Raw genomic sequence first — 13,042 nt, forward strand, 5'->3', positions numbered from 1 at the left:
TCTCAAGACCGGTGCCTGAGTCCCGTTATCGATTGAGTTCCCGCCCACAGTTGTAGGGATCGAGGCCACGCGATTCAACTAGAGCTATTTCTTCGTCAGCAGGTTGGCGTTCAACATCATGGCTTCCGCACCCCCGATGCCACAGAGCTACCAATTGCCACAATTTGAATGCTTTACAGTCGCCTAGGTTCAAGATTCTGACTTTTGAGGTGTTTTAGTCACGGAGAAAACCACGCATTTCCTTCCCAATCCCAGACTCTCTACTGGTCCAGTCCATGACAGCTTAATTTTACCAATAGAAGTTGACCGACTATATCTCTCTGAAACTCAAGGGTTTTTCTCATGCTCGCTACGACGCTGTGAAGGCAGTGCGGACAGGCAGCCCAATCTGCCGCTCCCTACTTCAATAAGACAGCGTGGCAGCGTTGTTGGCGCGTTGAGACGCCAGGCGACTGAGACATCGATGCCGGGATTAGAGGCAGCGTAACACATTTTTTGAGGATACGAAATGCGGCTAACCTATTCTTTGACCAATTATCGCCGTTTCGAACAGTCTTGGGAATGGAATGTGACACAAGCTAAACCACGCGGAGACGGATCATCTATGCCATTCGCGGCTTGATGAGATGTGGGCGGGTGGCGGACATTGTGAGAAATGAGTTGAAGGTTTCACGATCTGCTGGTACTTTTGGATTGGTGTTAGGAAGACACGCTGCTTAGCTGCATTTCCGCCATCTCGAGAGTTCGAATGAGACGTGTTCATGGGGTTCAGATGGGCTTTAGGTGTCAGCATCTCTCTATCAAAGGATGAGAGAATTTCTCCCAAGCCATCATCCTTGTGAGTGTAGGTGAGGGTATTTCGAGGGCCGAAAGACGTAATAATTGTCCTGAATGGCTAAACATACATATGCAAGCACCCGATATTATAGAGCATGTCTAGTTTGATGGTGCAGCGATAACCCCCGGAATGATTGCTAGGAGTCTCGGCGAGGGCGTGAAGGATGAGGCTGGCGTCGTTTTCCGCCTTATCGTCGAGGGGAGTGAAAAGAAAGAGAAGGGTCAAGTAAATAGATACTGCAGTGATGCATTGATAGAGCCATGCCATTATTTGGTTGCAACACCAGATTTTGGGGCTGCATTTCGAGCGAGCTGTGTTCGTCATCTTTTCGTCCATTCATGTAACTACCGGACCCGGCCCTCCCATTTTGATATCTATAGCCATGCCTGGCGTGATTTTGGTTACCTTTCATACTGATGCCTCAAATGCCCTCGATAACTTTGGACCCTCATTGAACCAAGCGCCCCTACTGGTTGCCCAAAGTCTTTCCAAGCTCCTCGCCGCGATCCGCCGCAGCTTTGACAGCCTTGTCGACGATGTCCTGGAAGCCAGAGGCCTCGAAGCTCTGCAGGGCAGCGTGCGTGGTGCCGTTGGGGCTGGTGACGTTCTTGCGGAGCTGGCTGGGCTCCTCGGTGGATTCTACGAGCATTTTGCCGGCGCCCAGGCAAGTCTGGGTGGCCAAGCGCTTCGCCTGCTCCGGGGAGAGGCCGAGGCCGACGGCACTGGAAATGAGGTGCTCGACCATGGCGAAGAAGTATGCAGGGCCGGATCCTACAAGAGGTCGGCGTAAGTTTTGGGCCCCCTTTTCTTTTTTGCTGCTGCTGCTGCGACTCATGTAATGTGTCGTGAAATGACTCACCTGACAAGCCTGTGACGACGTCAATCAGCTCCTCCTTGTCAACCCACTCCGTCGCCTTGCTGACGCTCGCCATGAGCGACTCGGTCAACTTCTTCTCGTCGTCAGTCACGTCGCTGCCCGCAAACAGACCGGACGCGCCCTCGCCGACCAGGGCCGGGGTGTTGGGCATGACGCGCACGACGTGGGGCGTCCGGCCGTCGTCGAGCGCCAGCCACTTCTGCAGGGCCTCGAGGGTGATGCCGGCGGCGATGGAGACGACGACGGGCACCTTTTGCTGGCTCGAGACGGCCTTGCCGAGCTCGTTGCAGACGCCCTTTGCGACCTGGGGCTTGACGGCCAGGATGGCAATGTCGGCGCCGACAAAGGCCTCGGCGTTGGAGGTGGTGGTCTTGACGCCGAGCGCGGCCATCTTCTCGCGGTTCACGTCCCACGGCTCCGAGACGGTGACGTTTTGCTTATCGATGCCCTTGGCGACCAGGCCTCCGATGATCGCTGCGGCCATGTTGCCGCCGCCTACCCCGCGTTAATTAGCCCCGCCATTTCGGAAGAAGAGTTGGGTTCTTCTTTGGGTGTTGCGTGTGTAACTTACCGATGAAGGCGATCTTGCTGGATTGCAACGCAGGTGCCATTTTATGTTTTGTCTAGGTTCAATTGAGCTGATTTGCGTTGCTGAGACTCTCTGCAAGACGATGAGATGAGCGGTTGATTTGTGAATTCGATTAAGTCCCGTTGATGAGTTTGACTCGGCCCGGAAACTGTGGCGCCGTAACCAGACCCACATTTTGCCTGAAGCGTGGAGTCTAAAAGCCGAAGCACTGGACAATTCCCGAGCACCGGAATATCCTCGTCCGGCAATGAAACCAACAAATTCTTAGCTTTATCCTATCGTAATTCATAATTGCTTGAAATAAGTATGCGAGTAGTTCCAAAAGCTCGCCTGAGAGAGAAACCGCCTCTGTGATGAATTTGTAGGCTGACGTCTAAGCCAAGTCTACAATGTACAATCAGGATCTTTTGACCGAGGCTACGTTAACAAGATAGGAAAGTAGCGTGAGCTGCATGACGAGCCAATTGTTCCGTAATTCTCACATAATAACCACGTTCTACAGATAATCTGTTTAAGTATGAAAGAGACAGGAACTTCCAGAACTAGCAATAATATTGCGCGATTCTATACCTATCTCCAGTAACCCTCTGCGTATTCGTGGTACCTTTTGCTCTCATCAATATCTACAATTCGGTCAAAACCTTCTATTCACTATGGACATCAAGGTACTTGCACACTGGCTGAACTAATTCTTAGCAAAACCAACACAATCAAGTCGGCGCCGTCCTCAGCTTAACAGAGAACGACAACGAAGCCACTCAGTCGTTGAAGGAAAACTCAATACGCAAATGTGATGAATATTGAAATATCAAAGTGAGCTTTCTGAAGTCACAAAACAGGTCTTATGATTATCGACACAAGTTACGTTCAGTACTGTGGGTTACGACACTTGTAAGTTCAATGTCCTCGTGATTCATGTTTCTGCATCCCAAGAAAGAAATTTCAACAACTAAATTGAGCCTCGAAACCGCGTTGAGTCTTCTTCGTGACAATAAATCTTGGCTATTAGTGTTGAAAAAGTTTGCACTGGGTGACCTTGATTGCCATCGAAAAAAAGCTTGACCCCACTCCGGCAACAGAGGGTCTCAACATACATGCAGCTCCCATCAAGACCCTCGTTCTTTTACGTGCAACTTTCGGCACCATGGTAGTACAACATGGTTTCCCGCACTTTCGAATTCCATAAAGTCTCTCGCCTGTGACCCGTAATAGTCGTTGCAGCTTTGAAACGGTTCCCTTAGTCCTTGCCCAGATTCTTGTCGTTGGCGCCACCAGGAATAACCCACTCCCACTCTGGAGGCTGTCCGCATTGACTGCAGTCCGCAGCCAAGTCTTTGCATCCCCACTTGGGCAATTCCGGGTGAAGGGGCTTAGGATATCCGGCCGGGGGCTTGGACTCCTCGGGATCAGTGCAGCACGGGTGGCATTGCCGCTTCTCCATATTCTTTGGCCGTTCCGGTTCAAACTTTGGTATGGGTTTTAATGTGACGTTGAACTTTTCGATCTCGTGACGGCTTATCGGCGCCTTCTTACTGCGGCAGGCATCGACCTCGCTGCAGTTATCCTCAGAGTCGCTGCGGTGGACATGAGTGGATGTGATGTTACATGACGGAGAATTATCTCGAATGCTTTGCAGAGTCTGTGTAGAGTTCTGCCAGGGATAGATTCTGGGTGGCGCTTTGGCTATCTGATGTTCCGCAGCTGTTGGGGCGGCAGCTATGCCGCCAAGAAGAGCGGCGGAGAAGAATAAGACGACTTTCATGGTGGAAACGTGAGAAAAGATGAGATTCTTGATGTCAGTGTAAATTGGGCCTTGGTAAGAAAGAAGAAAAGGGTTGAACCCTCCGAGGGCGTCTGCCGCCTTAAATACCACTTGATGGGGCCTACCCTTTGTAGTCGTGAATGGAACTGCCCTTCAAGGTGGCTTATATGATACGTCTTATTTGCTGTAAAAATAAACCCTGATCGTCTTCTCGACAATTATACAATTGTTTCTGCATGTTTGCCGTACGAGTTGGACCCTTGCGCCTGCGATTACCTAGGCGTTTTGGCGATGAAAAAGAGGATAGAGTTCCTTGGGATAGAATCTGCTATCGGGCAGCAAAAGTCAAAAAAAGAACAGAGCCGTAGAGGTAGTAGGCCAGGAGTATCCGCGGCTTCGATTATGACACAGTCCTAGCGCTGGCAGACGTCTATTGACTACGAGTTTGTGTAAATTTACATGATATATGTCGGCCAATCGACTTGGAGGCCATAGCAGTATCAGATTGCAGGAAGAGGATATGATACAGAGAACTCTAATAAGAGTGCGGCCTATTTAGCCCTGTTATGATAGGAACTGAACATCTTATTAATAGGTCAGACTCAAGCGCAGTCTTGCGAATACCATAACCAAAAGCTAGAATTAGTCGGCGAAACTGGAACCAAGCCTCGTTGCAACTTTGTCGAGGCCAGTTCGGCGATTTTCCGATCATAGACTACAGTCAGTGCGCAGAGTCAACCAGTCAATATGGACAGCCAAACTACTGCTCAGATTTGCCACAAGGGCCTCATAACACCAATCTTTTTGACTGTTATAACCTCAATCCAGGAGGTATTCTGGAGACTTTAGATCCACCCATCCCAGATTGGGCTCAGATTGCTTCCAGCCAAGACGATCCCGCACGAGCTGAGAATATGTCTTGACATCCTCGATCGAGTAGCTGAGATATGGAATTTCCTGAGATACTGTGAGCAATCTTCTTCCGCTGCCAAGTCTGGGACTACAGTTTTTACCTCCTGACGGTGAACACCGCTACACATGAACATAATGTGCACCGTCCGACAACCCGTCTCTAGCGAGTACTGCCCGGCGCCGTGATACAAACTACCCAACATCACGAACGCCTCGCCTCTCTCTAATTCCGCATTTTCAACACCCTTTTGGCCATCTAGTCCGAAATCGGGCTGTTCGTCGCCCCAGAGATGAGACCCGGGGACGATTCGGGTGGCACCGTTGGCTTCGAAAGTATCGCACTCTGGAACGAACAGACCGAGCAGCATGTCACGGCCCTTAGTGTAATGAGTGGCCCTGGTGTGCTTTGCGTGATGATTTTTGTCGTCGCGATGCAGTTTCTGCGCTTTCGCACCAGGCTGCGAGGACATTGTGATGGAAATTGAGAGAAGGGGGTCAGACTTGTGAATGGTGGGTTCATCTCCATACCATATCCTCGTTTCAAGCCCGATGAAGTAGTCGGCAATAGCCTGTGCATAAATCTTTATTAGAAACGGGAAAGATAAGTCATTGAAAGCGATATATTCTGAGCGCACCTGGTATAATGGATCTGAGAAGAACTTCTCCCGGACCGTTTTGCTTCGACCGACGAGCCTTGTACATGTTGCAGTACCGCCGTTCAAGGCACCGACTGTGCTTCCAGACTGCGCAAGCGACGCATCCAGAAATGGCTGGACCTCTGCATGTGCGGCGTCGAGAGACGCGAGATCGGTGAAGTCTTTGATGACAACGCATCCATCCTCTTCGATCGCGCCAACAAAAGCCTGCAGCCCGGCGTTTCGAGAAAGGCGTTGGACCATATTAGGGACCGTTCTGGATGTAATTATACCAGAATCTAAGTACTTAGTCTTCTCGAAGGCGTTCCAGACCGGACCACAGCTCAGAAGGTAACATGAAATGCCAAAGTCTATACTTTTCGATGATTGAGTACCGTCTTAGATGAGAAAATAATTGGGGGAAGTTGTCTGAGTCTAGAGCTTCCCCTTCGACTTGGCTGGCAGATAGGATGATCCCGGAAAAGATAACGCGAAAGGTAGCGGGCGGAAATGGGGAGATCTGAGTGGAGACTGACTACTAGTATGCATCTCCATACAAACCATCCGTTCTTTCGCCGGCGCTGTGTCAGCTAGGAATCAGGAAATCGACTACTTCAAATCCTCAGAAATGAAACAGATGGCTTGGTCGATTAACCCTGGACTGGAGTTGCCCTCAGACTCCCCGGTGTAACATCCCCTCTTGGATGGCTACTTACGTGTAATCAGACCATAAGCTGTAAGTTGGAGAGGCAATCCTGGCGAATATACAAGTCATCCATTATATGCTAGGTAACAGGTGCGCTTAAGCTTCAATAAATACTCATTTGTGCCTTGGAAAAATGCTACATTAATATTACTTTTTTTACTCAACCTTGAAATTATTTGGGAGGGAGGCTTGGCTCATGTGCTATTAGCCTGTTACTACCACGCCGGTGGTCAAACATACGTTGTACCGTATCCACTCTCGCCTCCAGACTGCACATCGACGGAAATGGGCGCTTCATAGAGGGCCTCAGAACTACTGAACTCCCCCTCAAGAGCCAAGAAAGGGATATCCCGCCAAGTCTGCTGAATCTTCCGCGCGCTCTCCAAGAACCGCGTCTTGACGTCCGCGTAGTCAGGTACCACGAGCTTGTGATCTCTCTTGACAAACTTGCCGTCCACCACGACGTGCTCGACGTCGCCAACGCTAGCATGCAATATCACAGCAGCGACGGGATCAACCCAGCCGAGAAGGGCAGGACTCTCACCATCCCAGACAATGACATCGGCTTTGGCGCCCTCGGTTATGACGCCCAGGTCCGGGCGGCGAAGGGCGAGTCCGCCGTTCCGCGTCGCGAGGAGGAAGGCTTGGTTCACGGTCATGGGCGTGCTGGTGGGCACGCGCCAGTGCGCGAGGACCTGTTGGTAGAGCAGGCGGCGGGTACTCTGCAGCCAGAGGCGGGCTTGGGTCAGGATGTCGGTCGAGAAGGTGAAGTGAGTGTCGACGCCTAGGGAACCTTGATCCTGGATGAGATGGCTGTGGGGATGCACGTGTCCATAGTGCATCTCCGACTCTGGAGTGATGGATAAGTACTGATTGGTGGATCGAAGAAGCGACGCGCCCTTGTAGGTCAGGAATGACGCATGTGAAAAGACGACTGGAATGCTGGTATTCAGTGCTCCGAGAGCGTGAAGGTCCTCGGGGCTGTTGGTGTCTGGGAAGATGGTCAGTATGTGAGCGGCACAGATGGATGATTGAGGAAGAAGACTTACCACCCCATGGACCCTGTAGACTATGAGTTGTGATCACAGAAACGTTGAACTCCCTACCATAACTTATGTTAGAGACATTCCTATCATCATCTCATACAGTAGAACTCACTTGGCAAGATCAAGCACCGCATTGATATCCGCGATGACACCGTCGGTCCCGAAAAAGTCGCAAGCAACGCCCAGAGTTGTCGGTGTACCGTCGAATTCAGCCTTGGTCGCAATATCCCTAAAGTTCTGAAGCTGCTCCGAGACGGTGTAGTTGGTGACGTTGTGAAAGGCGTACGACCAGAAGACTCTCGCGCCACTATCGATGCTGGCTTTCAGACCTGCTTCCGAAGTCTCGTCAGACCAAGTATGGTGGGCATGATCCAACATCGTCGTGACACCCGCATTCAGGGCCTCATAGAGTCCTGCGAGCTGGCCAATGTAGACATCATCGGCGCTGAATAGACCTGCGGCGGCAAACTCGCCGTAGCGCGTAAAGTACTCTGCCAGTGAGGTGTTTGAACCAATAGTCCTGAAAGCAGTCTGCCAGCCGTGACGGTGGGTGTCGATGAAGCCCGGGGTGATGATCTTGTTCGTCACGTCTACGACTTCCGTAGCGTTGGAGATCTGCGGCAGGGACTGATCTGCGGTGTAAATGGACGTGATGCGGTCGTTGGTGATGAGAAGGGAGCCGTTACGGATGACGTTCAGCGAGTTGCTGGACTCGTCAAAGCCAACGATTGTACCACCGCGAAGTAGCAGTGAAGACGCATTTGCTAGGGTGGTGATCCCGGCGATGGCCGCTACCAGGCTGAAGGAAGGCATTTCTTGAGATGTAAGTCCCGCAGAACGAAATGCTTTGAATCTGTAGAAGTGTTTCTTCCAAAATGACTCCCAAACACATTCTGAAGACCGCGAACACACGGCTTTTATGCTCTCTTGGAGTCAAATCGCGATTATCTCGCTCTTTCGCGCTTGACACCATCGCATCTGCTGATGTGAGCAACAAGAGCCTGAGCCTGGAAAACGCCGACTTGGCATTCTGCGAGGTGGAATCTCTTGTGGGCTTCTGGTGCCGAAGAATGGGAAAACCGCGAGACTGTGAAACTTCTAGATTAGTCCTCTCGTTAGCCGACCTTTGTCTATGGACTTCTGTACTCCCGTACAAGCCTCCGCTTGGCCCAATTATAACTGAGTTTAGCTCGCGTGACATGCAGGAAATAGGCTGACGATGCCGTCATGGAGTCCGGAGACTCAAGAGGAACCACTTTCACGTGGAGTGATAAGGGGCCCACGCTCTCCCAGCGGACGCTATCTCGACTAAAAAAGGTGGAAATGTCTCAGTTTTTCCACGTCATGGTTCGGAGAGGTGGGAAGTTGTCATCGTGATGGGCTGTCATTTGGCAGCTTCTTAGCTCAATCTAGATAGAAAATATCTTAGATGATGCTCACCGCTGTCAGGTTTGTAATGATCTTTGACCTTTGGGTTCCTCGTTTTCTTTCGGATAAGTAAGCCCGAACCGGCGGGATAAAGACAGGATTTAGCTGGAAATTTGTGGTACCGGACCCGCTTCGGCAGTTCGCGAGACCCACTCCGGGCCCCGGGTCGGGGCCCTAGCAGGCGGGTGACTCCAGATCTCACCTTGACAGTGCCGAGACAGGGGCCACATGATCAGACCATCACTGCCTGGTAAGTTCGTGGCCAGATGAGTTTTCTGTTATACAAGCATTTTTTTCTCGCGCCTTGTTACGACCGGACCTGAACCGCACCCCGGAGCCCTTAGGAAACGGCAGGCAAGGTCCGGCAGGCAATGTCCAGCAGCGCGTAAATAGCGTAGACGATATTCATCTTCTCCTATGCAGATCAAGTCCTGAAGGTGTTTTCGGACTTCCCTAACCATAAAAAGCAAAGCGACCTTACCGTCAAGAAGGTGGGCGCTACGCTCATATGGGCTTTACGCTAGGGTTCGGGGCAGTGGAGGTACGGATTTTCGGATTTATGCGGACATGCCGCTTCCTGGACGTCCAGATCTCGCCGAATATTGGTAATAAGACTGAAAAGAGTGGTCTCTCGTATGTTTCAGTACGCTCTATTAGTATTACTGCAGCTCTTATTAATCCTCGAGAGCATCGACGCAAGGCCGATCACACTGGGGCACTAAGTCACTGGCCCCTCTAGGCAACCTAATGAGGTATTGCTTGACGGTAATTTCGGACAGGAATTCGATCCTCAATTCATTCTGTACATTTGAAAAGCTAATGGAGATTTCAAAATGTTTTTGGTTTCACTGCGAAATCATCAATTCACAGAATCCGAACAGTCGTATCAGCACAGTGATACCCGCATCCATTGAGAGTCGGGTTAAAGAATATTACAAAGGCCTAAACCGACTTGTACGTACACGATGTAGTATAGCTCCAACCATAATGACAGTACAGCCTCTCACGTCCAGGACTACCAACGTCGCCTTGACGCTACAAATCCTTCCCAATTTGTCATTAGTCTCCATCAACACGGAAGAGTGCCAGTGACATCGCATGAGCCAAGACAGTGCGGCCCGGACGCTGGCTCGCGCCAAGTAATCTTCCCAGCGGAACCCCGCCGCTCATAGACGGTGAGTGTGGGCGCGAAATACCCTCCAAATCATTAGCATAAGCGATAGTTCGCTCCGAAGAACCAGGCGGAATGCCTCGATCGGCATTGCTTCTCCGCAATTGACTCGGAGCGACTTGGAGTAGCACCGATGATTGTTGGCGATAGGAATTGCGGCGACGGCAAGGCTGCTCTACGTGGGGCCTTAAGTCGTGATGTAGATAGTGGTCGTCCTCGATATCCTCGACAGGGAGGACGCTTTTGCGAGTCTCGGCTGATCTCGTCCAGTGACGGCCCCCATATGCCCGACAGCCATCGTTGCTCCTATTCCGGCTCTATGGAACGAAGAGGGAGTAATCAACTTGGCTCCACCAATATCTCGTGTTGGCCACGGGCAGCTGACTGCCATCTCTCAAAACGTCGCAGGGTCCATCTGTCGCAGGACGGTGCGCAATTGGGGTTCGACATTCGATACGGGTCCAAACACCCCATTGCCGCTCTGTTCCAGCTGCTCTTCAATCTGGGCCAAGGCCACCACTGGCCATTCAGTCGCAGTTTTATCAGGCACGTCATCAGTCACGGTGTTCGCTTTGCTTAGGAGCCAGCTCAAGACTTTTGGGGTACCGGACTGGTTCAAGAGTGGAATGATGCGATTGTCATACTCGCTGTCCTGAAGTTTCATGGTGAAGTCATTGTACTGGTCCATGGCAGTAAGATGGAATTCGACGAACCTGCTCCCATTGAGCGCGTGGACGATTTCGTCCCCCCGTGCGATAGCTGACTTGACACCACTACTCAGACCACGACCGGGCCAGGAGTGTACCTTCATAGCAGTATCACCTGCCACCACGACAAGAGCATGTGGTGGGTTGGTTGATCGCCAGCCACAGGGCGGTAGATACTGTATGCCTGCTCGTACGGCTTGAACGACAATCGGGATTCTTATAACGTTGATGACCCCGCTTCCTCTGAAGCCAAAGAGGTTGATACCGTGGGAAAACCTCCAAAATGAGCCCGGCCTGTCTCCTGAAGTTGCAAAGACTTGGTTTTCGGTGAAGCCTTGCGGCACAGCGTATGTAGTCTTGAGTGCGGACTTCTGCCACACTAGTCTCACGTGAACATAAGAAAGTGAAAGGCTGATTTGGAATTGCTGGGGCATTATGCAAGTGCTTGCACATGTTGCCGAGAATTTGGGCCCTGGGAGGCAGCAGGCTGTGATGTCTGATGGCTTGAGCCACGCAGGATAATCTAATGAATCTTGCACGGTTGATTATACTCTACCCAGCTCAAGATTCGCTGAAGGTTCACATTTTGATGACAGGGCGAGAGCGATGATTCATACAATTTTCTATCTCATCCATATTTACAACATCTAGTATCTTATTAATGCCTGTCAAGTTCAATTTTCCATCCGTTGTAACTTGCATCAAATGACAATCTACCCCCTGTTCAGCCAGTCCCGAACCTTGAATTCTGGAGTCATCTTCTTCTTGTTGGAATGCTTATGCCTGTTGTCATAGATTGTAGTCGCTTCTCCCGTTTTCGGATCCGGAACCATAACCTTGATGTTATTCTTCGTGTCCACGTCAATGATGGCGGGTATCAGAACACTGGAGCTTGCGGTCGGAAATGTCTCCTCATCGCTTGCATCATGGGAATAATCAGACCCTGAATTAGGCTGATCTTCTCGTGGTACTGGATTGGACGTGTGGCGAAACGTATACGTGAATGCCGGTGCTGGATTCGGGGTTGACTTGATGGGTTGTTGATAGTAAGACATCTTTGGCAATGGGTGCATGTAATTGTAAGTCTGGTTCGCTGGCGACCGCCAAAAGTCCCACTCAATCTCCCCTACCATGCTGTCAGTCAAAATGTAAGAAAAATTGATAGAAAAAGCTAAGAACAGACCTGTCGCGCTCAGTCGGCTTCTGTAATAAAATCCCCTTCCTTCACAATCGCGGGCCCACGACGACCAGGGACCGGCGGTCGGAGCCAAATAATGTTGATCAAATGCGGCACCTGTGTTTGGGGTATCTTCTGGCGACTCCCGACTCGGGCTACTCTTCCGAGAGCCTTTGCTGGCATGCTTTCGATGATGGGTGTGTCGCTGCGTCATGGCGGCGAGCAATTTTCGGCTGACTTCAGACTTTAGTAATGCCGAAGACTGCTGATTCTTCACACCTGATGATTATTCGAATATCTTGAAATCAATTCTTCATCGGTCCCTGTAAGGAAACTATGGTTTCGTGATGGGAATGGTGGCTTTTTGTAATCAAATATCAAACACCGCCCGAATTCACCCGGTTCCAATAACTCAAAAGCCCAACAGCGCCCCTTTCGTAAGACTCACAATGCGAAATGGAACAACGAGCCGCCTGGACCGTCATGGAGGGTCGGATCAGGCAAGGCATCCTTGGGCTGGAACCGGGCAGCGAAACCACGCGTCTGGCTCGATCTGGGTTCATCCATTGGCGAATCATCGGGCCAGCCAACTAGATCTCAACAGTTCAAGCATCTTAGCATGACTGTTGAGCCACACCTGCCGTCAAATCAAACGCGCTCCTGGGTCCAAGCAATGGCGCTACACTGCCTGCTCACCACACATGGTAACCTCTACCGGCAACCTGTTGCTCGACTCAGCGGTGGCTCACGCGACTACGCTGGAGCCTGATTCAGGCTATCTTACATTGTCATATGACAGGTCACCGCAAAATTCTCGTCAGGCGTGCCACTTGTGTTGCTTACATATGAGAGAACCAGGCACCGCAGCGAATCACGCTTGGCTTGAGGCATTGCACGCTGGCGAACCACCCAACCTGGCAGCCCAATTTGAATTCCATTCTGCCTGACGCCACAAAGTGCGTTTCTTTTTAACCGGTGCTCATGAGTAGATGCAAGAGGCAATCTTTTGTTGGAAACTTCTCAGTTATGGAATTCCATTACCGGTCAGGTACTTTCAGGCTGCACCGCCCGCATATTGCATTACGCACGTGTTTGCAAATCGAAGGAGTGTAGACGGAGAGCTGATTTACTGACCTGCTCATCAATACAAACGCTTGCTTCTCTTTCCTTCAGTGCACATAATACAAGAGCCAT

General features: G+C 50.9%; 5 protein-coding genes across 5 annotated transcripts; all 5 read right to left on the reverse strand.

Annotated features, from left to right (window-relative positions):
* Positions 1-1,304: 1,304 nt before the first annotated feature.
* On the reverse strand, positions 1,305-2,326 carry CORC01_02996 (NADP oxidoreductase coenzyme F420-dependent; the record flags this gene model as incomplete). The annotated part of the gene is made up of 3 exons (XM_022614646.1): positions 1,305-1,609; positions 1,698-2,210; positions 2,287-2,326. 3 exons carry the CDS (start codon positions 2,324-2,326, stop codon positions 1,305-1,307), a joined length of 858 nt encoding a protein of 285 aa, XP_022478947.1.
* A 1,215-nt stretch (positions 2,327-3,541) lies between these two features.
* On the reverse strand, positions 3,542-4,066 carry CORC01_02997 (uncharacterized protein; the record flags this gene model as incomplete). Its single annotated transcript, XM_022614647.1, has 1 exon — positions 3,542-4,066. One exon carries the CDS (start codon positions 4,064-4,066, stop codon positions 3,542-3,544), a length of 525 nt encoding a protein of 174 aa, XP_022478948.1.
* Positions 4,067-4,885: 819 nt separating this feature from the next.
* Positions 4,886-8,178, reverse strand: CORC01_02998 (amidohydrolase; the record flags this gene model as incomplete). The annotated part of the gene is made up of 6 exons (XM_022614648.1): positions 4,886-5,023; positions 5,080-5,547; positions 5,614-5,890; positions 6,560-7,310; positions 7,369-7,421; positions 7,478-8,178. 6 exons carry the CDS (start codon positions 8,176-8,178, stop codon positions 4,886-4,888), a joined length of 2,388 nt encoding a protein of 795 aa, XP_022478949.1.
* Positions 8,179-10,358: 2,180 nt separating this feature from the next.
* On the reverse strand, positions 10,359-11,105 carry CORC01_02999 (uncharacterized protein; the record flags this gene model as incomplete). The annotated part of the gene is made up of 1 exon (XM_022614649.1): positions 10,359-11,105. The coding sequence occupies one exon, from the start codon at positions 11,103-11,105 to the stop codon at positions 10,359-10,361; it is 747 nt and encodes a 248-aa protein (XP_022478950.1).
* A 279-nt stretch (positions 11,106-11,384) lies between these two features.
* On the reverse strand, positions 11,385-12,062 carry CORC01_03000 (uncharacterized protein; the record flags this gene model as incomplete). Its single annotated transcript, XM_022614650.1, has 2 exons — positions 11,385-11,797; positions 11,900-12,062. The coding sequence occupies 2 exons, from the start codon at positions 12,060-12,062 to the stop codon at positions 11,385-11,387; spliced, it is 576 nt and encodes a 191-aa protein (XP_022478951.1).
* Between the last annotated feature and the right edge of the window lie 980 nt (positions 12,063-13,042).

The sequence above is a fragment of the Colletotrichum orchidophilum genome, assembly GCF_001831195.1.
Source record: "Colletotrichum orchidophilum strain IMI 309357 chromosome Unknown Scaffold_17.1, whole genome shotgun sequence".
Lineage (NCBI taxonomy): Eukaryota > Fungi > Ascomycota > Sordariomycetes > Glomerellales > Glomerellaceae > Colletotrichum > Colletotrichum orchidophilum.